The following is a 23,483-nucleotide window of genomic DNA, read 5'->3' as shown; positions in this document are numbered from 1 at the left end:
TTGCATCCTCCATCCTCCAGATCGTTTGCCGGAAGACGGACCATAGGACCTCGGCCTGGTCGCTTGTAATGCCTAGACACTCGCAGATCCACTCGGCTTGCGTGTCTGGAAGAAACGGCGGGGCTGAACTTTCGGTATCAACATCCGAGGGGTAGGCAAGGGCAATCTCGTCGCGAATGAGACTGCATATGTTAACGAAGAGCTGAATTTGATCCGTTGTTATAGGAAGTAGGTGTGGATATGTTTCAAGAACAGATGGAATTAATGATATGTCGAGACTCATGACAGCGGAATAGATATACGGCGTGTAGGGATATAACAGACGTTAATCTAATCTAAGCGCGGCGGCGAGGCGACGCGCGGCAGTCACATCGTGGGATTTTTGTTTTAGCACCGCCACTGACGCCGCGCCGCCCAGCCTGCCGCCGCGACTTGCCGCCTTTCCCAGATCTCGGACTTTCTGGACTGGGTGCGGGGAACCGAGCTACTTAAGCGTGTGAAACCCGAGCTACGATAGGCGTGTGAGTACGCGCGACTGGGCGATAGTAGGCGACTTACTCGACGTTATTCTAAAAACAGGCGAAACGCAGTGTTTAGTACGAAAAGCTGGAAACGACTTGTCCAAACAAGCGCCCAAGGTGCCATTTACGACTCCAGCGAGCGTCAACCGCACTCCAAGCGTCTTCCGGGAACCAGGATTATGATCAGTGTCGGCCATTTGAAATGGTAAAGAGAAACAGGCAGGGTCTCTGGTCAAAACCTTTTGGTTGCCCATCAAGCTAATTGGGCCGCGTCTGCTGGACTTCTCTCTGAAATGTCAGTTGATATGAGCTTGAAGAATATGCTGGTTACCCGCGCGATATAGGCCTGTTAGTCTCAAGAAAGACGGCCTAGAGTTGCTTGTAGACCTCCGGGAGACAAGGTGACAATGTTACACCTCAAGGACGAGGAACACATTACTATACGACTGCTGAACGCAACAGTCATCTTCTTCGACAGATAGCCATGTAACTGTAACATAGTGTCTTATCTGGGAGCGAGGATAGATTTATGATAACCTACGAAATGCCAATACACATCTTCAGCTCGCACCCGCAACTGTCCTCAGCACTCGGCCCAACCTAGCACCCAAACCCCCTAAAATCCCACCTCTGCCCCGCCAACCCGTGCACCTTGTTCTCGTCCTGCTGGAACACCGCCGTGAGCTCCGCAGCGCGGAGGAACAAGCTCCCATCGAGCACGCCCAGTCCCTCCAGCTCCGCCTTCTCGCCCTCGCGAACCCACCACCCAGCGGGCCGCGCACCGTACACCCGCGCACAGTGCATAAACGCGCACACGATCTTCGCGTAGTGGTCGTTCTCGTGCACGATCGCGCTGTGTACGATCGCGAGCCAGGGGTTCGGGTTCGCGAGCGCGGCGGCGGGGACGGCGGGCGGCGCGGTGAAGTTGAGGGAGAGTGTGCCGGGTTTGAGAGGGATGTGAGTGGGTGAGGAGGGCGAGGTGGCGGTCCAGAAGGTGGTGAGGGGTAGCGGGGCGCGGCCGCGCATGATCCAGGTTGTGAGGGACATGGTGAGGAAGGAGCGGAGGTAGATGATCTGCGAGCGTGGGGAGAGGTGGGCGATGTGTGAGGGGAGGAAGAGGGCGGACGTGACGAGGTGCATGCTGTGTTTCATCCGTGGTTAGCATCTGTAACTAAACTGCTGATTATCGGGTTCCGTGGTACTGTACTTACTAGAGAAAATCTGCCTTGAACTCCTCTTCAGACCACCCGCCAACAGCGTAGATGAGCGTGTTCATCCAAAACAGCTCCTCCATCTTGCGCTCGATTTCGCCTGACTTCAACGTGTCGATCGTCCAACTGTCAGCGTACTCCCGAATGAGCGGCCCGCGCTTGGTCACCGTGAATCCATAGGCAGCGAACATATCGGGCGTCTTATGCGGGCCGAGTCTGTCGTCCTTCAGGATGCGCGCGAGGATGTCAAAGACAGCCGTCGTGCCGGCGGCATCTGGCTTTGAGGCGGATTTGCCGGGGCCGAGGAGGAGAGTGGAGACTTTAGAGGTGATAGATTGTGTCGTGGGGTCAAGTGCGGGGATGGTCTTGAAGAAAGAGGCACCCAAAAGTTCAGTTTCGGGGATAGGTGTCACGGCTGCCATCGCAAGACCTTCACATTATACGCGTCAGTGGCTAAAACCGACGGCAGCGGAGGGATGGTATACCTTCGACGGCCATTCCGGGTATCCCAAACTCAAGCCCGTATCCGGCATGGATGGCAGGATGAAGCACCGCACCCCAGTAGCGAGCTAGCATGAATGCCTGAGAGACATTGTACTCGTCCGAGAACACATATTTCTCCAGCGTCTCCACCGAACCGAGGGTTTGGACCTCCTTCGCAAAGAAGTCAAGATAAGCGGAGTAGTAGCTGCTTTTCATGAGACATCACTTTACTCAGGATATGCAATGCGAAACGTACTCTTCATCAGCTAAGTGCTCGACGAAGTTTTCCTTCGTAATCTCTCCAGGTGACCTGAACGCGGGGCGCTGAAGGTTGCCATCGTAGTCGTAGTACGCTTGAATAAGAGGGCCTGGTGCGCCCAATGCGTACAGCGCAAGAGCACGATGGGTGATATGGCTATGGACTGCCGTCATTTGATTGGATCAAAGACGCCTGAGACACGACGTACTTGTGGAATTTCTGATGGTTGAAGAAAATGTGATACTTCTGGTGATTGTCCTTGAGGACGTGTAAGAGCGCGTTGATGGACTCCTCGTCTGCGCCAGGAAGCCTCTGAGGGCAGAGCTCGGACGGCGGTGCGGAGGGCTCGCAGAAGAAAGCGCCAAGGTTCTGTGTGGTGATGGTGGCCATGATCAGAATGAACTGCGTGAATGTTGACGATGGTGAGTTTTATGACGACGTACCTTTGGTGCCTCTACGTATTTATATCCACGTTACCCTCTGTAAGTCTTCTTGTGTGCACGCCTGTGGTACATGTGCTTCACCCTGGGGCAAGTGGTTGCCATCCGCGAGAACAGGCCGATGTTGGGCTGTGCGTCCGGCTCGGCCAAGACTTACTCAGTCGCTGAATATAGTTCGTCACGGTGCCCACAGCTGACCAGCGTTGACCACTTTGATTCGCCCCGAGCGGTCGGACAAGGTGTGAGGGTCCGGTCCCACCGCAAGGTAGAGTTCGTGATGTCGAGTGGGATTGTTGCCATGATCGCAGGTCGTATCGGTAAGCGACGTTGGTTGATCCAATGTCTAAGTTGGATGAGTTTACGGTGCGTAGTTGATGAACAGAACAGAAAAGCGGGTGAGGGATAAATACGGTGACGCGAATGTGATGAAGTGAGCGTTCCCGATAAGCACGTGGTGTGCGCGTCCGCTAACACGTGACAAGTCGCGTCGCGGTGTTCTCACGGGGTCTGGTGCTCCGCCCGTTGTTTTCTCTGACTTCAACGTTGGTTCAACATCGCACTCGACGTCCACCATGCCTGCAAGACCCAAGGCAGACGTCGGCGCTCACGACCTCGATGACATATCTGACAACAGCCTGTCTTTTGAAATCCCCACCGCTCCATCTGCCACTAACCTCCTCGATGATACGCAAGACTTCTTCGATGGAATCACCGACCTCAACGCGACCTTCGCCCCCTTCAAGAGCTCATCGCCACGGAAGCCGTTTGCACCCCATAATGCTCTACCTTCAACTCAGCAAGACCAGGAGTTGAAAGCGCCAACACCATCTAAACGATTCCCTTCTGTTCCACCAGAGTCTGCCGACCCCGGCGACCAGCCCGACGCCTTTGTCGAAATCCGACGGAGTCCACGCAAGCACAAGTCCTCGTCGATTCCAAGCCCTGTCAAGCCTTCTTCTCGTCGCAAGACCGTTGCTCCCCCATCTGGAGAGGAAGAATCTCCCGCTCCATCCGCGCCTGAAGAACACATAACAGAGCTTCATCCCGACGAGTTGGTCTCCCCTCCATCCCTCAAGAATGCGGCACCTCCCTCTATTGCACGGCCGCGACCTTCTTCTGTGTTTGTCGACTTTGGTCTGCCTACTCCATCGGCGGAATCAGAACCTGCGCAAGCACCTGAGGTCAACTACCCGGAATCGCCGTCAGTAGCCAACCGTCGCAGTCGATCCAAATCGGTGAGCTCCCTCATTTACCTTATATCTACTCGTCCTCAACAGAACTTCTTTCTAGGCCACTCCTGGCAGAATCCCTGTACCAGTCTCATTCTCCCGGCGGTCGTCGTCTGCAACACCCACTCGCATTCGCACACGCACCGTTTCCTCGAACCCCGTCAACCTCCTCGAGACTCACGCCGAGGAAAGCATCACCGAGAGCCCCAACGTGTCTGTTGCAGCACATATCCCGGAAACCATCGAGGAAGCCCCATCCTCTCGGCCCGAGCTCGAGAATCGTCGCCCGGATCCTCCCTCAGAGGATGTACTGAGTCCAGCCCCTGCTTGCTTTAGCTCTCCAGCTCGCGAGGCCCCAGTGCGGCGCCTATCCTACGTACGCGCCAAGTCTGAAGCTCCCGTCCCACAAGCCAGTCTGTATCCATCACTGCCACGGGACGAGAGCCTGCCACTGTCCCCGTCGAGGATTAAGCCTCCTACTCATCGTAGGTTCAGTTCGGTACGTTCTTTCCGGTCTATACCTGGTGCTGTGCCATGAGATTGCTGAACTGATGAATAATCGTAGTTGGCTGTCGACGCTGGTATCTCGAAGCCCGTCTTCTCGTCTAAACCCAGGTATTCGTCGGCAACGCTCGGACATGCTAGAACGCAAAGTTCTCCAATGAGAGCCTTTGCTCAGCTCGAGGCCCCGGATGAGGAGCAACCACTCGAAGCTCAGGAGAGCTCCGGCATGCAGCCTGAACCCGTGACGAACCCCGCGTCTACGGCAGCAGCCAACGATGACGTGGGAGCAAGCAAGCCGACTCGCCGGGGATCAGTCGTGACGGAACGGTTCAGGCGATACAGCCAGAAGGTCTTTTCTTCGTTCGGGTACGAAATCGTCCACAGTTCTGTTACTTTATCCGCGTACTGACGCGTCTACGTAGCAAATCACGCACTCCGGAACCATCTGCTTTACCCCCCGCGGAGCCAGCTCCTGCGACGGAGGTGGTCGTCGCACTGGGAGCGAACCCGGCTCCCGCCTCCGCTGAAGTGCCTGCCAGCCCTGTGGCAGCCCCTGTCTCCCCAGTTCATGTACCCTCAACGCCGGAGCCCCGGGAGCCGTCCCCCATACTCGCGTCCCACCTTCCCATAGATGAACCGCTTAGCCCCTTGACACCACCGCCCGCGTCGCCTCCCATGCGCGAGCACGAGCTGACGCTCGAGCATGTCTCCGAAGAGGTGCCAGCATCGCCGAGTCCGGTCGCAGCCAAGAACGATGAGATGGTGGTCCAGGTTCCGCCACCGGTGGAGGCGTCGCCTCTGCGTACATCAGTTAAACGCCGCGCTCCCGAGGACGACGACGGAGCGGGCGCTTTGGCTCAGATCGAGGAGGTGGATCTGGAAATGGTGACGGAGGAGATGGAGGTGGAGGCTCTGGCCGCGCCTGATGTCGACGACGCCGGCGCCAACGTTGACGCTATGCAAGGGCCGCCTTCAGTACCTGAGGAACCTGCTGCAACGCTTCCAGCGGCCGACGCGTCCGACCCGCCGAAGAAGAGACAGCGGGTGAAGCGCGAGCATCAGCCACGTGCCTCTGCCTCCGTTTCTCCCGCCAAGGTGAAGGCGAAGGCGGACACGAAGACAGCCGTCGGTGCGAAGACTCACCCTCGGCCTTCGGTGGGCAAGCCTTCTGTTGATGTTAAACGCACGAAACCGGTGTCTAGCTCGCGTACCCAGGCTCAGCCTGCGAAGCCGAGCTCTACGTCTGGAGCTGCTGCCACGATAATCACAAAGCCATCGTCTACGTCCCGAGCTCAGCCTACGAAACCGACCTCTAATCATATCCCACCGCCGCCAGCGTCATCGCCAATGCTTGAGCAAGAAGTGGAACCCGAACAGGCTCTCGAGCGGGCTCCGGTTTTGCCCAGCCCAGAGCCGGCGGTGAGCGAAGTCAATACAATGGAGACGCACGTCCCATCGCTGCCGCAGTCAACGGAGATGTCTCTGCGCACCTCTACGAAGCGTCGGGCGCCTGAGGAAGAGGAGGCGCTGAGCCAGGTCGCTCCAATCGCGGAGGTGGAGGAGAAGGCGGAGGTGGCGGCAGAGTCGGACATGGAGCTGGACGTTACAACTACATTCGGCGTTGGCAATGTCGACATCGACGACGCTGATGCGCAGGCGCCGCCATCGGTACCCGATGAACAGGCTGTAGCGCCGCCGGCAGTCGATGTGTCTGATCCGCCCAAGGAGAGGCAGCGGGTGAAGCGCGAGCATCAGCCTCGCACTGCCCCTCCTGCCCCTGCGCCCAAGGCTAAGGCTGGCACGAAGCCGGTTGTCGGAGCGAAGGTCGACGGGAGGCCTCAGACGAGCAAGACTTCTGTCGAGGTTAAACGCACGAAACTGGTGTCCACATCACGCGCCCAGACTCAATTTACGAAACCTATTTCTACCTCGGCGGCTAGCACTGCGACCACGGCCAGTACCGCGAAGCCAACCTCGACCTCGCGGGCTCAGTCTACGAAGCCGGTTTCAACCTCGGCAGCTGCCACCACAACCGCCGCCGCTCCTCGGTCCCGTGCACCCCATAGCCAAGGCACGATTCGGACGGAGGCGCGACGTGCGGTGCCTGGCTCCGCTGCGTCTATAGGTGCGAAACCGCCGAGCAAGCAGAAGACGTCAAGAATGGAACGCGTCAAGAAGCTGGAAGTTCCGGTGGCGGAAGCCGCACCTGCACCCGAATCTGCGCCCGCTCTCGCCGTGACGCCCACGGCTGAGGTTGCGACGGAAGTGATGGCACCTTCTGCGTCCGCTCCTGCGGTTCCTGCGGTCGTCGAGAAGCCCGAGGCGGAGGAGGTGCATTCGGAGGTTGAGGACGAGCAGGAGCTTATGGCTCAGGCGGCGATGGACGCAGACGTGGTGCCGTCTTCGGAGGGGATTTCTGGCGACGCGGCGGAGACAGAGGCTCTAGCACCTGTCCCTACCGATGACGCAGCTGACGTGGAGGCTCCAGCAGCCGTACACAACGACAACTCCGTCGCAGCACCTGTTGCAACGAAGGCGAAGGTCGAAGATCGCCCGACGAAGAAGGCGAGGACGGCTCACGTCGCCGCTCCTGTTCATGCTAGACCCAAATCGAGGATGTCAGCGTCCCGGGCTGAGAAGGCTGCTGCGGCAGCTGAGAAAGCGAAGATGCGCGCACGAGCGAAGGTCCAGACGAAACCTGATTCGACGTCCGAGATGGCTAAACCAGTGAGTCCAATGCTCTCATCGATGAAGCTTAACATACTAATCATCTATCATCCTTTAGAAGAGCGGCTTCCAGCCTGCGACAGTCCCAGCGGAGTTCACCTTCCGGATGGACGCCAAGCCGTCTGCCCACACCCACCACCAAGGTGCCTCTGGTGACGCCAAACCAGACTGGGACATTAACTTCAACTCCAATGCTGAGTCCGAGTCCAATCCATGCGCAGGCTCATCCGGCGCTGCGACCACCAACTCCAACCCTACGCGCCCGCGCGCCCCCATTCCGGACTTCAAAGCCCTGCAGGCCGCGCACGCCGCCTCCCTCGCCGCGAAACGGCCCACCGTCGTGCCTGTGTACCCAACTGCCGCGCCAAACTTCAAGACCGTCAGCCGCATGAAGGAGCGCGAGAAGTTTGATGCGCTCATGCGTGCGCACGAGGAGGGGAAGGGGCGGGAGAGGGCGGAAGAGAGGCGGAAGCGGGAGGAGGAAGAGGAAAAGGAGTTGAGGGAAATGAGGAAGCGGGCGGTGCCCAAGGCGAATGAGGTGCCGGAGTGGTACAAGGATGTGCCGAAGAGGGAGAAGGAACAAGAAAGGGGGAAAGGGAAGGAAAGGGAGATGTCCTGAAAGTGCGAGTTGGGGTGAGCGGATAGATTGTGTTTGTGGGCGCGTAACGCGTTATGTGTACTTATCTCTATGCTTTGCAACAGCTTTCGTCGTTTATATTGTTTATTTCGAGGATTTCATAAAATTTCCTCTTTAATCTACAGTTATGCTTTGCTTTACTTGTATTATACACAGAATGCAGTTGGTTTGCAGTAGTCGGCGCGAGCCGGTGGTAGTGAGTGAGATCGCGCTTTAATCATATCCACCTAACTTACTGGAGCAAAGTGCTAACACGTCGTTGGCAGAGTTCATCGATCATCTCAAAACGGGCTCCTGCGCCGCAGGAAATACACGTCTGCGAAGGTCGCGCGAGATGGTAACTTTGACCAACATGGTTACCCATCACAAATTGTGGACGTTGGGTTACGTGAAAGCAGTCACAATATGGACTCGTCATGGCATGTTGTTTTTAGGAACGACTGGAAACCATCCAGTGGCCTCGTGGCGCGTGGACTGTACCTATGGACATCAAAGGTCGGCGGACACCGAGGCTTGAAGATCCATCAACAAGAAGTTTTCGTGATTGGCTGATATTCGTGATAAGCTTCAGCAAGTTGTACTCCAAGGCGCAACGGAGCTACGCCACCCCGGTTTCCAAGTACGCTTCAAAATAGTTCATGCGAGTTTGATCACCTTTCAAGGTATGTCTCCATAGCTTTTTGTCATGGTTCATCAGGAGCTAGAAGCACTTGGAGCTGAAGAAGCCTGCTAGAACATATCCTTAGCACAGGAAAGGCACCGACAAAGGCGGCGCGCTGTGTCATGCCAAACGTCAGTTTGTTATATGTATGGCGACGCCTGAGGCATTTCGTCGTCTTTCAGCCCTTTAGCCCCCTCCCATTTAGACTTAGTCCCTGATTTACGCTGTCAATGCCGAAATGAATTCCTCGATGAACCTCACTTCAGCAGAGACTAGTGCCGTTGTCTCCATCTTGGAGAGGATGCCCGTCTGTCGTTATGTCATTAGTAAGCACTGAGCTCCGTGTAGCAGAGTATGCAGCTTACGGTAAACTTCTTGATAGCCTCCATGACGGTCCTTTACACTTGGGATTACGGTGCGTGGGTGTTGAGCTTGGTTCAGCTGGGTGCTCATTCGGGCTCCTCGTAGTGTTGACATTCTCCGATGAGGTGAGTGTCTTGTCCGCACGGTTTAAAGTAAGCTCGGATGCTCAGTTTTGCGACAGATTGACCTTTTTTGGGTGAGCAAGCTCTTCAGGCTGATTGAAAATATGGGCCCAACGCTTTCTAGCGGACGAGGTTGACACTTTTGAAAGCCATCTTCCTGATCGTGCGTGATGTCTATCGGTATTCGCGCAAGTGTACTGATATTGGACCGAAGAATCGGTACTTGGCACTTTTCAACGGCGTACTGATGACATCTTGTTGGTGCTCCCTAGTTTTCTTTTGCGTGCTTTACTCTAACTCTTATTGTGCTATATGAAGTTATTGTCTCTTATTTTCGAACTCAAGCAATGTGAGTGGTCACCCATAGAAAACGATGTATCTTCGAGCGCTCATCAAACGGCTTGTAGGTGTTGGTACCATTTCACCTTCTATAGTATCATGCATAACTTTGACGGAAACTCAGGTGGCTTTTATGATGGGACGATCCTTGGTAGGTCACGTCATTGGCGTTTTCTTGACACAACTTAACTGAAGTCAACGTGACCGACAGCATGTGTAATATGGTCCAATGTTGAAGGTGCACGTTGTAGCTGCCGAGTCTGATTGAAAATAAGTGCTAACCCATGATGCAGTGATTCTGCAATATCACCTCTTCGCCGTCTATGGATATAGTGAGTAACATTATTTGACAAGTACGTCACTGGAGCTCACTCTGTCCACCTATCAGAAAAAGCGATCGTGGTTCCTGTCATGACAGCGTTCGTGCTTTGCTCTGGGCTTGCCTGGGGTCTAGCGCTTGGAAACATTATAATAGCTGCTCGACGTATGTGCGCATCACTGCGTATAGCATCGATACCTGGACTGACTACGCATGCACAAGTTTCATCTCCACCGGAACTGGGTATCTGCACTAGTCCACAGACACCTCTGTTGACAGCAAGCTGGTATGGAGCATTTATATCTGCCGTTCCGAAGATATTGACAGGACAAGGATACCACTTATGGTGATGGATGCGTTGCTCATGGTTTTGATCGGCTTCAAGACCGTCAAATACCATCTGCAGGTCGTTGACCGAAGTTGGACCGGAGCGAGTCTGATGAAGACGTTTGGACAGGGAGCGTTTCTATGTTACTGCTGGTGTGTTTCCACGGAATATTGATAGCAGTGAAGAGTACCGCTGACGCCATTATCCAGCGTCTTCTTCTCAGGCGTACTTCTCGTTCTGCTGTCGCTATTAACGAAAGCACCGTTCACTTCTCTCGGGGGGCCGGTTTTGGTCTCTCTTTCGACCATGTCCATCAACCGTCTTGTCTTCGATATGAACAAAGTAAGCAGGGCCCAGGAGAACGCCGGTGCGGGAACGAGTATCTTCACGGTTCGAAGCGCTATCGCATTCGCCGTTGGCCGACAGGGTGTAAGTTGGCCTGCTCACTTTGTACGGAACACACTACCAACTCTGACATACCTCTTTGATAGCAGATCAACCTGTCTAATTCTGACGACATCATCGAGCTGGCACTGTACAACGAGCTGGACCTCGCCAATGTACATGCGCGTCGACTTGGCGTTAGAGATTGATTTACGCCACAATATGTAGAGGACAACTTCTATGTTCGTACTTTCGCTGTCGAGGATGCCCGGTACAGGCCGGCGTCTCGAATGCAAGTATAATATTGTTTTATTCGATTTCGGCCAAAAACGGCGTCAAAACGGCATCACATCTAAGAAAACGCCACTCAGCGTCTATTTATCAAGGGGGTGGTCGGGGTCCCCAAAATACCAAACCTCCAAGCCCACTAATTTTCCATGAGAACTCTGGGGCACTTGTCCGAACTTTCATTTGCTTCAACATCACCCTGTGCTCGAATGGCGAACTCTAGTTATCAAACCATTGAACGATGGTCATCGACCCTTGCAATGACGACGGCCATCTCGCTCGTTTAAAAGTAGGTATTTGGTGAGTCCTTTGAAATCGACTGTCCCACGTCCTGCGATAACCGCCTCAACTCAGCAGCGGTGTGTAGGAGCCCTGGCTCAGCTATGCTCAAAGTTACGAACGTCCTGAGTCTCCAAGCCACTAGGAATCTATCGGCGCACCGCGGGATGCACCCCCGTACAGCATCTCCCCGTGACCGCGACAGGATACGTATTCATAGCACCTCCGGCAATTTCCTTGATAAGATGCCCGCGTCCACCGCGCAACGGCCGACCGCTGGTCATTAACCATGACCTCCTCGCAGAGAATGAACGTCGGGGTAACGGGCTTGGCCTCAGCAGGTGAGTTAGAAGCTCATTCAAAACCCAAAACCCCTAGCTTTTCCCAAGCCCCCCGCCGTAGGAGGATGTCAGTCCAGACGCAACGGTAAACTTTGATTTAATGATATTATCCTTGGTATTCCGGACGAGTCCCAGTGCTGACAGGTCCCAACAGATGCGCCTTGCACTCTCCTGCAACGCCTTCAACGTTTTCACACGATTTCAATGGGCTTTTACTATTCTGAGATCGCCTCTTTAACGGAAAGCGAATATTCCCGGCCACCAATCAACCTCCGACGCATTCCCACCTCAGCTCATGAGCCACAGGATAGCTAAATATAGCGCCTCATCTCCCTGAAGACTATGCCTTCACCAAGCAGGACTCGGGCCTGTCCAAAAGTCCTGTCAGATGCCTGTCGCCCGTATCCCTCGACAATCTATGTGGTGGTCCCGAACTCGACGGAGAAGCTCTGCTCCTCGTATAAATCATCCCTCCGCGACTTACTTTGTTGGCTTCTTTCCCCCCTGTCCACCCATCACGAAGACAAGACAAATTAAGGTTAAGACTTTATGAAATCTTCTTACGATCACACAGACATGACTTATACAAATGCTACACCGTCGACCGCGCTAGTTGGCCTGGCCCTACTCTTTGGTTATGTCTTATTCGGCTACACATGCATGCAAGCGTATTCTTATCTCTCAACCTCCTCTAAGGAGTCAAGGGTACTTAAGATATGGGTGAGCGTCGTTCACTTTACTTCCTTCACCGTGTCTTCTGTCTGAGCTCACGTAGTGCTTCCAGGCTCTCAGCGTTATGTGCGTCTTTTTCTTCTCATGAGCTATACCATACTAAGCGTACGGATTATTTCAGTACATTCAATCTCGGACACCTCTTAAACGCTTCAGTATGCTGGCTAGAGTACGGTAACCCAGGATTCGGCGGTATCGTGCCGAAGGTCGTCTCAAATAGGACCGGTGCAACTATCATATGTGGCGGTGCGGTGTCCCTTCTTGTGCGGGTGAGTTGCTGTGTTTCCTTTACAAGCGAAACCCTACGGATGCTCATGTTCTCCTTCAGTTCTTCTTCGTCGGACGAAGCATTCGCATAGCCGTCCTGCAGAACTCGTCGCTGCTTATTCTTGCACCCTGCTTTTGCATCACCACCGCAGTGTTTGCGTTTGTCTTCACTATGGTGCTCGGTATTGGCGCACCTGATGCATCTCTAGTCGATACATACACGGTGCAGGAACACTGGAGAATTGACATGGCGCTCAATGTAGGCTTAGCATGCGACGTCATACTCGCAATTCCGGTGGTTCACTCTTTGTATACCAAGAAGTGAGCGTCTCGTGATCTCTTCTTGTTAGTACGTATGCTCAGTTCTCTCTTCTTATTTAGGATCCGCCGTGTTCAGAAGCGCGACCTTTCTTGGCTATTCGGTGAGTAAATGGATTAGAATAGTTACGAGAGACTGTCCGCCGACAAGTCCGTAGAAACCGGCTTTCTTATCAGGTCAGTAAGGTTTTTTGAATCACCCTGGCTCAGGTTACAACGATAGATACATCTAACATCATCTCGTAAAGCATCCAGCAGCTCTTCTTGAAAGTCAATGTAAGTGCATCTACGAGTTTAGGTGATATTCCCTTCGCTGATGTACTTCATTCAGATGTCTAGCAGTGCACCGAGGGGTACGACTCAGCGCCCTGCTATATTGATCCCTTTTGAAGATTTGTCACAGAGCTATGTCTCGCAATTTACGTGTTATCGGCGAGCAGTGAGTACATTTTCCTCGTACGCTGAGCCACTATACTAAGTGGCCGCGATTCGTTCCAGTCTCCGCATGTTCCATGCTTGCTGCGTGAGTGTTTCCAGTCAAATTAAGGGGTATCCGTCTGACTAGTTTACCGGCGTCAGTTTGAGTAACCGAGATTATCGGAAAAAAGACTTGTCTGTTCTGGTCGAAAGCCAAGAGCCTTTTGATGCTGAACTTGAGAAATCGGTTCAATAGTACCTGCGACAGGAGAGATCACATAATAGATAGAACTTATGGCTTGTGTATGACGTACCTTTGCTTGCTGCTACACCCGCTGTTAATTTGAACATAGACATCATATTCTTGAGTGGCATTGGTTAATCACCGGTCTATTCTGAGGCGTTAAAGGATTTCAAGAGCTTGGCTGAAGATACGAGGTTATACGTTCTCTCGTGGTGTGTGAAGAGGGCTTCGTAGTTCCCTGAAAGCAGGCCATATAAGTAGTGAATTGACTAAACTGTGGTCTGGTGAGGAGCTTTCCAGAAAGCTTTTCGAAGTCGGCCCTTTCTCTTACCTTTTGGCATTCCACATCTGACCTGAATCTATTATTCAAACAGTCTAGGATACAAGAAAATCAAGCAGTCATTGAGCCTTACGTGTATTTTGTAACCAAAGTTAAGCAAGTTGGAACATGCGTCGCGGTGAGCATAGACGTGGTTGTTCGCGGAAGTAGTCGGACCGGCTGTCTCCGGAAGCTGTCGAAATCTTTGAGTCGGAGCGCGAAGGACACGTAGCGCGCGACGCATCGCGTTGCACAGCAAGAGATCGAACTTGACGCTGACGCTTGCTGAACGTCGCTGAACCCGCTCGCGGACTTTATCGTGGGTCGCAAACGGCCAACCAGCCAATTGGCCTGGGTCTGGTCTTCACCATCGTCACTGTCGGGCTCCAGAAATAGCCATTTCAAGTTGTCTCGCACGAGGATTTCGTACACCACGGTGCTGCTCGGTGCATGCACGTCTCCGCGATCTAAGACTTCAAAACAACGCAATCTGTAGTTCATCAGGTACGTAGTCACTCCCGAATTATCCTCAATGCCTCTCATCATTAGCTAGATGTTTCGATACGCCCCTGCTCAGGGCGACCGGGCTGGTTGGAACAAGCTCGCTCACGAGTGTGCTCAGGGGGCCATTTTCAACTCAGCGGAACGCCTCCCGCATTCCAGGTGTCTCCCAAATACAAGGGAGGGCCTTCTCAAAGACTTGAAATCGCTGATTCTTGACCAAAGGCGCAAGATTGTGTGGTTATCGGGTGACTCCGGCTCTGGGAAGTCTACAGTAGCCCATACGTTCGCGGAAGAACTTCAAAGGAAGGACAAGCTTGTGGCGACATTCTTTTTCTCGAGGAAGCATACTAAGCGCAGCACGTTCAATCACTTCCTTCTCACTATAGCTTACCAGCTTGGGTTACACCATCCTCGCGCTCTAGAGGTCATCATGAAAGCCATCTCCGACGATCCCGCGCTGCTATCTTCTCAGAAGTCACGTAATGACCAATTTGAGAAGCTGTTCATCGCTCCTCTGCAGCATCTTGCCATGATCTGGCGGGGGAAGATCGGCATGTCACTTATCGTGGATGCGTTGGACGAGGGCACCACTAGTGGCACATCCCACATCGAACCATTCATCTCGATTCTCGCCCGCCTCATTCGAGACGAGACTATCCCTATCCATAACATCATCATCTCCGGCAGGCCCTGGCCGCAGATACAAACGGTTATGCTTGCAGATCATCTAGCAGATATCATGAATGTTTTACGACTCGACGATTACGACTCTCGGCAGGACGTAGAGCACTACATGCGCCATGGGTTTGGGCGGATTTACGATGCTCATGATCTCTCTTTCCTGTATCCTAAGCCGTGGCCGTCATTCAACGACTTCACGATGTTGTCGGAGAGAGCTAACGGGCGCTTCATCTTTGCAGCGACCATACTCCGACTCGTTGACCGAGATCAGCCTCACGATCACCTTGCGTTGGTCTGCAGCATGATTCGAGGAAGCGTAGAGCACGCGTGGGGTAACATCGACTTTCTCTACGCGTCCATTATCAACAGCATCGACCCTTCTGCTCGCAGCATCGGATTACGCTACCTGTCCCTCATCGTTCATCTCGCTGAACCCCTCTCCTTGTCCGACTTACACAGGTTCTTCGGCGTTAACATTTATCCACACCTCTTACCATTCTCCGCTCTGATATCCATCCCATCTCTGTCGTCCTCCGAAGTAGTTCAGATTTACCACAGCTCGCTGCGCGATTACCTTCAGAAAGAAACCAATCGCGTCGATGTCCGAAGCACGCAGCTACACCGACCGCTCGCGACTCAATCCTTTCGCACGATGGCAAGGTTGCTAAAGCGCGACATATGTGGACTCGGCGACCCATCGTTGTTACATCACGAAATCACTGACTTTGCTCAGAAGCGCGATCGCGGCATTCCGGGTGCCCTCAGATATTCTTGCCTTCATTGGTTGTATCACCTTCAGCAGGCCGATCTAGATATGACAATCCGCGCTCAGCTCCTCGACTTTCTGGAGAAGCGCATTCTGTATGCTATAGAGGTCTATGGGATACTCGGTGAGTTGGTGACCGGCGTAAACATACTGAGGGACGCTCGCAAACTTGTGGCAGTGAGATCCAATCCTTTACTTATTCTTCATTTACGTACTAACGCTTCGTCTGTAATAGACCTGGTCTAAGGATTCGTTTTCCGGCAAGGACCTTGCCCTGGCATTGCTCTATGACAGCTGGAGATTAACGCTGGATTTCTTCGATGCAATCAACACGTCCGCACTCCATGTATACGAGTCTGCGCTGCCCACTTCTCCTGCCATGTCACAGATCCGCTTTACGTACGCTCACGTCCTAGCGGAAGCAACTGTCTTCGTATTTGAAGAAGGGCTAGACGAGCAGTGGGACTGTGCTCTACGTGTGGTCCAGTTGGAGAATGTCAACGATATCTCTGCCGTCTCTCCAGACGGTTCTCAAGCCGTGATAGAGGTCAGGGACTTCTTGAAGGTCCTGGATACAGCTACGGGATGTGTCATTGCTTCGCTCCCCACCGATAACTTAGATTGGCCATTTCGCATACACCACAATGGGTCACTTGTAGCCATCACGAGCCCGATGCCCCAGACTCGGGTGGTTCATTTGTGGCACCCTGCCAGTGGCGGCATGTCATCGCTTGCTTTGCCGCCAGCAACGTCTGTGGTTCGGGGGTCAGCATTTTCTCGCGATGGGCACAGGCTTGCAATAGCATGTTTCCAATCGAGCTCGAGCTTATTTGGCTCTGTATCTTCTGCCATAAGCTCCAACACCACCATCGAGGTGTACAGTACGCACAGCTTCCAACAAATCTCAAGTTTTCCCCTCCCATCCCGAGATCCCTCCGATGCCGGGTCCTTGACAATGGATTTCTCACCTAGCGACCACTCCCTTATGGTAAACGCCAACTGCGACATCCTGATATTGGACCCAATAGACGGCCGCCTGCATACGCAGATACGCTGTGAGGATCAGTCAGGTGTCTCGCACTTCTTCAGCCCGGACGGTGACTTCGTCGTTCATTCCCGCAGTGGGGAAGGTGCAATAAACCCGCTATTCCTTCATGAGATATCCGACTGGTCTCCTCCGTATCAACTCACATGTAGAGATGGCCCGTCGAGCGCAAACTCTCCTGCGTTGAACTTAGAGAAAATCGTGTACAGAGGAGTACAAATAGCGATAAAATTAGGAGACGACGTCAACATTACTACGGTTCCAAGGGGACTGCCGAACGATGGACTCAGGACGCGGTGGAAGAGCCTCAGCGAGGAATGCTTCGGTGCGATCGTGGCTCATGACGCAATCCACATCGTTGATCTGGCCCAGGCTGCTCTTCTGCGGAACACCCCAGCGTGTACGCGTCCGCCACCTTCAGGTTATCAGGTGGTTTGTAGACCTACACATATGGGAGGCCTCAAAGTCTTCAAAGCGAACGAAGAGGATAGATACATTGTCTGTGATACCAATACCGGCATCTTTGTTTCTGAGATTATCCCCGAGCACCCACCTTCCGGACCGAACCTTCACTTCTCGGCGACCCTCGCTCCACGTCTTTCTCCTACGTCTGCCTACTTCGCAGTTGCAACATCCCGCCTTGATCACGTCTTTATTGACTTATGGGATCCTCACTTGGGAGCTCATATCGGTCAGGCATCCACCTCTTGCGGCTATTTTAACTTCGTAGAAATTCATTTCCCGGTGGACGAGACCGCCGTATCACTGTTCCTGATCCCAGAGGGAAAGATTGCTATATTTTCCTTGGAACATGACACCATCACGCCTCTGGCAACGTTATCAGACCCCTTACTCTCGATTCCTCAAACGATCTCTAGCGGCCTGTTTTGTAAGATCGCCAAGGTGTCACGAGATGCAGTCGATTGGTGGAGGAAAGAGGAAGACGACACATTGACGTATCATCTCCGGTGGAGTAGGGCGACTTCAGAGATCGTGAGAATGGCATCATTTCAGCTCCCGAAGGTGCACGACGTGACGCACTCACCAAGTTTCAAGAGAATCAACTGCCTGACATGGGACCAGAAGCGATTTTCCATGATATTGAAGTCAGAACAGCTAGAGTCCAGCAGCATGATAGTAGATGACAGAACTCACATGACATACGAAGTCGATGAAGATAATGATCCGGATGCTTTCTTTGACAGCTTCTCCTGGTCGGACCTCTGCATTGACAAGGACGGGTGGCTCAGGAAACGGAGGCGAAGACTATGCTGGCTTCCCGAAAGATATAGACCCTCTTTCCTTCGAGGCGGTAATGGTTTAGCAGATTTAGGTGGCGTTTTGAGGCTGTCTGTGAGTGGAGATAAAGTTAAAATCCTGGACCAAGATGACGATGGGATCGTTACAGTACGACTTCCGAATACTAACGTCGAGTACTTTGATACTATTATATAGTTCACGTGCGGTTCAAAGAGCGATGTCGCCAAACGTTGATTTTATCACTGACCAGATCTTCGCCGATAGCTAGTCTGATGTATGTTCTTGTATCTCTTAGGGCTGGGCACACCGAATCGTAGTTGAATCTTTGCAGTCTGCCGATTAATTGCGTTCTCGCTGGTTCTCGCGGTGGAACGTATCTACTGCAACGATTATTATTTTTAAGAATGATAAGATGTGAATTGAATGCACAGACAAGCTGGCTCTTTCACCTATATGTGGTGGGTCGCTGAAGCACTGAAGATTTGGCCCAGAAATAAGCTTTCCGTTGCCTTTCCATGACGCGCTTGCTCCTCCCACAGACACAGAGCGTGCGAAACATTAAAGAGTCCTGTTCGCTCCATCTCCCAAAGACATGATTGGTGGGCGTCTAGTATGTACCTGCTGACTCCCGAGCGCTTGAGTGTCCGGCATAGGCCGCTCGCCATGAGGCGTTCCCACAGCAGGTTGAGAAGTCCTGCGTCCGCTCAGATCTCAGACTCGAACCGCCATGAGTACCAGCCAGACAAGTACATCCATCGACTCCCTCCCATAATATCGCTGACGATGGAATCAGCAGCGCCGATCAACCAGAACTACTGGGAAAAGTTGATCCAGGAATGCGCGATAGGCGCAATATATGACTCAAGAGAGCGCGAACCCTTCTCCAAGTGCCTTGAGGGCACCCGCGTCGACCTTCTCCGATCGCTCAGGAACGTTGTCGACGAATCAGGTCCGGAGAATAAAAAGATGATATGGGTCTCGGGAGAGTCGGGCTCAGGCAAGTCAACAATAGCGCATACGTTCGCAGACGAGCTCCGCCAGCAGGGAAAACTCGCGGGAACCTTTTTCTTCTCCAGGAAGCACACGAAGCGCAGAACCTTTGACCTTGTACCCCTTACCCTCGCCTATCAGCTTGGCCTACACCATCACCGCGCCCGGGAAATCATCACGAAAGCAATTGCCGACGATCCGGGTCTCCTTACTCCCGAGAAGTCGCGTCAAGATCAGCTAGAGAAGCTCGTCATTGAGCCTCTCAAACAGCTCGCGGTGATTTGGGGGAAGACCAATGGGATGTCTCTCATCTTCGACGCGCTTGATGAGGGTACTGCCAGCGGTACAGCTTACATCAGTCCCTGGATTACGACGGTCTCTAGCCTTCTCAGAAACTCCTCCCTTTCCATTTACAGCATTATCATCTTTAGTAGACCATGGCCGCAGATTCGGACGGTTATGTGCAGCAGCAGTTTCTCAAGCATCATGACATGCGTGCAGCTTCAGGAGTATGACTCGCGTGAGGATGTCAAGTGTTACCTCGAGCACGAGTTCAGACAGATCTACGACGAACACGAACTCATGGATCTATCCTACACCTCTTGGCCCACTGAACAGGAGTTCTCTCTTGTATCAGAGCGAGCCAACGGTCGCTTCATCTTTGCAGCAACTATAGTCAGATTGGTTGCTCAAGATCAGCCGCAAGATCGTCTCCCCATGGTCTGCCGCATGCTCGAAGGTAGCAGCCGCCTTATGTCGGGAAACATCAATGAACTTTATTCTTCGATCATCGATGGTTTCGACGACTCCGTTCGCAGTATCGGATTGCATTACCTCTTCCACATTATTCATCTTGCTGAACCTCTCTCACCGTCTGAGCTGCGCCGGTTGTTCGGGAAGGACGTTCACTTGTATCTTCTACCCTTCTCGGCCCTGATGTCCGTTCCTTCGTCCGATTCATCCGATCTCGTCCAACCCTTTCACACCTCCTTTCGCGATTTTTTGCAGATACAGATGGAGTGCATCAGGCTCGCCGGTCCCGAAGTGCACAGATTGTTGACTTACCGTTGTTTTAGCGTCATGGCGGGTCTCCTGAAGCGAGACATCTGCGGACTTGCAAATCCCTCGCTGTTCCGTACCGAAATCTCCGACTTCGCTCAGAGACGGGACAAGAATATTCCTCTGGCTCTGAGATATGCTTGCCGACACTGGCTATACCACCTTCGGCAGACCACTCCGGATGACGGCATCTCAGGACATCTTCTAGCGTTTTTAGAAACGAAGGTTCTCTTCGCGATCGAAGTCTATGCCCTGCTTGGCGAACTTGCCGTTGGAGCCGAGATACTCAGGGCTGCTCGCAAACATGTCACGGTAAGAGTGGAATCGAGCTTTGAAGCACGTCGTTTGCTAATTAAGCAATTCAGGGCTGGACTAAGTCGCTCGTTCCCCGTAATGGCGACATTTTGATTCTGCTCTATGATAGTTGGCGCTTGACTCTCGACTTCTTCGATCCTATCAGTGCATCCGCTCTCCATGTCTACGAGTCGGCGCTCGTGTGCTCTCCCGCTGAGTCGCAGATACGGCGTGTGTATGGGCATGTACTTGCAGAAGCAACAGTCTTCATCTTTGAGGACGGATTGGATCCCCAATGGAATAAAGTGATACGTGTCGTGCAACTTGACGACAAATTTGGTGAACACGACAGTGGGCCCTACCGTGTCCGCTCCGTCTCTGTGTCTCCAGATGGTTCTCAGGCTGTGATTGAGTGCGGGAAAGTGATATCACTACTCGACACAGCTACAGGAACAATCGTCACATCGCTACACAAGCAAGACCTTGATATGGCTGTCACTAAGTTCTGCGATATTTGTATATGCCACACTGGTCTACAAATAATCATATCAACCCAATCCAATTCGTTTAGGTGTCTATTGTGGAAGCTCTCCGACAGGTCAATAACATCTTTCGATCTGCCGCTAGACGCTTGTCCTCTTAGCCTCGCCTGTTCTTACTATGATGGACGCAAGATTGCCATTCTGGGTTCCAGCGAACAATACCCAGAACATCGATGGCCTCGGGGGGGCTACTACAAGGTCACCATCAATATATATGATGCGGACTCGGAGACCCACCAGCAACTTTCGCACTGGGAATATCAAACTCAAAACGTTATCCACCCGATGTTGGAATTCTCGCTCAAAGGTGATTGGCTGATGGCGGATACCCAGTGCGAGGACGGCATTTTCATTTTCGATTCCACAAGCGGTCAACTTCTTTGGCATCTCCTCTGTAAAAGCGGCCTCGCCGATCACTTCTTCAGTCCTGACGGGGACTATATCCTACACGCATTGAAGCGGGAAACCTCGAGCCCCTACAGCTTTCACAGCATACCCGAACGCAGTGCATCAGCCTCACGCTCGCCCTGCGGCACCGTCGGAGGGTGCAGACCAACTGCAAGCGAAGAGCGAACATTCACGGATCACACACCAGAGCGCGTCGTCGACGATGACAACAAAATAATAGGGACACGAGTCGGCGATAGTGTTTCCACGCGTGCATGGACAAATTATATATATAGCACAGCACCAGACAGGGGCCCTTGGCGGCGTCTTGTCGAGGGGTGTTTTCACGTAATCGCACATGGGCGCGACTCGCTCGCAATCGTTGACATGGTGCAAGCGAGCGCTCAAGGGCATCCGCGGCCTGTTCACGTTGCGGAGAATGAAGATACGTCTAGAAGTTGGTGGCCACATGACTGGTCTGCCGTTGGACGCTCCGATCAGTGTGACATGATTGCCTTCAAACCAAGAAAAGATCCGATTGACGACGCCGAACTCTCCACTCGCTATCATATCTATGACACCAACTCTACCACATGTCAATGTGAAATCCTGCTAATGGACCTTCTTGAAGCCAATGGAATGGGACATGGTCGTATTCCAGGATTTCCCCGCTTTTCACCGAAATCTACGTACTTTGCGTTAGCCGTTCCGAACCACGCACGCTTTGCTTTCGGACTATGGAATTCCAGGACAGGCATGCACTTAGGAAGCACTGCTATAGATATAGTTCTCGACGACAGAGATCATACTGGCCTTGTGTCCAGCATTCATTTCTCGGAGGATGAGACCGTGGTGGCAATGGTTTACGGTTATCCTGAATACTCGACCGAGGATCCCGACCTTACAATTGCCTTTATATCTCTGGAACAAGGCGACGTCAGGCTAGTAGCATTATTCCCAAATCCGGATGAAGAGATATCGTTTCTGAACGGCAGAACACTAAAAGTCATTTCTGTGACTCGGGATTCGGTTGACTGGTGGGGTCTATGCAGGGGCGATACCGTGTGTCATCTTCACTGGAGGAGAGCAACATCAGAAATTGTGAAAATATCATCTGTGGAAAGTCTACGGCATGGGTTTACCTCGGTCGAGCACACCCCAAGTTTACAGACCATACACTGCAGGAACTGGCAAGATCAATGGTTCCGCATGAGGTTATCCCCAGAATCGGACTCCGAAGACGCATTGGACGAAGATTCGGAGCAAGGGAAGTACATACTCGAAGAAGATAACGACGAAACAGCGGTCCCTGACACCCTTTCTTGGTCAGACCTATGTCTTGATCCATACGGATGGTTTCGAAAACGAAATCATCGGCTCTTCTGGCTCCCAGCGCGGTACAGACCAGTTGATTATGATGAAGATGGGCTCAAATTAGCTATAGTAGGCGACAGGGTTACGATACAAGGTCTGAAAAACGATCGCACCATTACGATACGACTTCTCAATACCGAGATCGATTACTTTGTGTAGACGCTTGTTTCTAGGACACGGAGTTTATTAAAGCGCAGATGGTCAGAGTTCACATACGCAATGCAGATGCAACTCACTGTCCGCGGTAACCACTGCCGTGTCGTTGCACCGGATGTACGTACTCACCGAACTTGCAAGTCGAAGGACAACTTCTCGAACAGTTCATGACCATGGTCATGAAGGTGAACCCGCGTGTCAAGTGCAATCCAATTCGCACGCCGATGTCATGAAAACAATACATAGGCATAAAAACGAGAATTCTGCGACTAGAACGTGGAATGCGTCGCCGCGATCCCTATAGCATATCCACAAAAGACGAAGAAGCGAAAGGGGAATGGCAGAACGCAGAGAGTTTCATGATGCCGAAGACGGATCCAGGTATATATGGAAGGTCATTCATAAAACGACATGGGTATCAGACTTGACATCCAAGTAAGAGCCAACTCGTTAACACCCGTCGTATGTATGCCAACATTGGAACTCGAGGACTAGAATACCGCATAGAACATCCGAGATAGGCGCCTGTGGGCGAGAGGTGATCGCACACGAGCGATACGGGGCATGTGTCGACGCGACAGAAGCGTTTGAGAGAAGTGCTCGTTATCCACCTCACTCACGATATCGCCCTCGTCGCTGTCCACTGTGACGCCGCCGCTCACGTGCACCTCGAGCTCCTTCAGGCGTGAACGG

The 23,483-nt window shown here is 52.8% G+C and overlaps 6 protein-coding genes across 6 annotated transcripts; 5 read left to right on the top strand and 1 right to left on the bottom strand.

Annotated features, from left to right (window-relative positions):
* Positions 1–958: 958 nt before the first annotated feature.
* Positions 959–2,864, bottom strand: CONPUDRAFT_140309 (uncharacterized protein; the record flags this gene model as incomplete). The annotated part of the gene is made up of 5 exons (XM_007776800.1): positions 959–1,662; positions 1,733–2,162; positions 2,218–2,420; positions 2,472–2,630; positions 2,683–2,864. 5 exons carry the CDS (start codon positions 2,862–2,864, stop codon positions 1,122–1,124), a joined length of 1,515 nt encoding a protein of 504 aa, XP_007774990.1. The 3' UTR covers positions 959–1,121.
* Positions 2,865–3,486: 622 nt separating this feature from the next.
* Positions 3,487–8,038, top strand: CONPUDRAFT_169823 (uncharacterized protein; the record flags this gene model as incomplete). Its single annotated transcript, XM_007776799.1, has 5 exons — positions 3,487–4,149; positions 4,205–4,642; positions 4,709–5,013; positions 5,070–7,374; positions 7,433–8,038. 5 exons carry the CDS (start codon positions 3,487–3,489, stop codon positions 7,991–7,993), a joined length of 4,272 nt encoding a protein of 1,423 aa, XP_007774989.1. The 3' UTR covers positions 7,994–8,038.
* Positions 8,039–12,361: 4,323 nt separating this feature from the next.
* CONPUDRAFT_140308 (uncharacterized protein) lies at positions 12,362–13,518 on the top strand. The gene is made up of 10 exons (XM_007776798.1): positions 12,362–12,436; positions 12,496–12,593; positions 12,644–12,755; positions 12,816–12,856; positions 12,911–12,929; positions 13,001–13,028; positions 13,084–13,105; positions 13,156–13,191; positions 13,251–13,275; positions 13,332–13,518. Exons 3-10 carry the CDS (start codon positions 12,682–12,684, stop codon positions 13,423–13,425), a joined length of 339 nt encoding a protein of 112 aa, XP_007774988.1. The 5' UTR covers positions 12,362–12,436; positions 12,496–12,593; positions 12,644–12,681; the 3' UTR covers positions 13,426–13,518.
* A 630-nt stretch (positions 13,519–14,148) lies between these two features.
* On the top strand, positions 14,149–16,598 carry CONPUDRAFT_112863 (uncharacterized protein; the record flags this gene model as incomplete). Its single annotated transcript, XM_007776797.1, has 3 exons — positions 14,149–14,236; positions 14,286–15,860; positions 15,919–16,598. Coding segments are annotated over exons 2-3 (2,253 nt in total), but the record flags the coding sequence as incomplete, so codon positions are not given.
* A 2,173-nt stretch (positions 16,599–18,771) lies between these two features.
* On the top strand, positions 18,772–19,251 carry CONPUDRAFT_66886 (uncharacterized protein; the record flags this gene model as incomplete). The annotated part of the gene is made up of 1 exon (XM_007776621.1): positions 18,772–19,251. A coding segment is annotated over one exon (480 nt), but the record flags the coding sequence as incomplete, so codon positions are not given.
* A 444-nt stretch (positions 19,252–19,695) lies between these two features.
* On the top strand, positions 19,696–22,793 carry CONPUDRAFT_77723 (uncharacterized protein; the record flags this gene model as incomplete). Its single annotated transcript, XM_007776796.1, has 2 exons — positions 19,696–20,349; positions 20,403–22,793. The coding sequence occupies 2 exons, from the start codon at positions 19,696–19,698 to the stop codon at positions 22,791–22,793; spliced, it is 3,045 nt and encodes a 1,014-aa protein (XP_007774986.1).
* Positions 22,794–23,483: the final 690 nt, after the last annotated feature.

The sequence above is a fragment of the Coniophora puteana genome (genome assembly GCF_000271625.1).
Source record: "Coniophora puteana RWD-64-598 SS2 unplaced genomic scaffold CONPUscaffold_18, whole genome shotgun sequence".
Lineage (NCBI taxonomy): Eukaryota > Fungi > Basidiomycota > Agaricomycetes > Boletales > Coniophoraceae > Coniophora > Coniophora puteana.
Note: the sequence above shows the minus strand (reverse complement) of the source record. Positions and strands in the feature narration are given on the sequence as shown.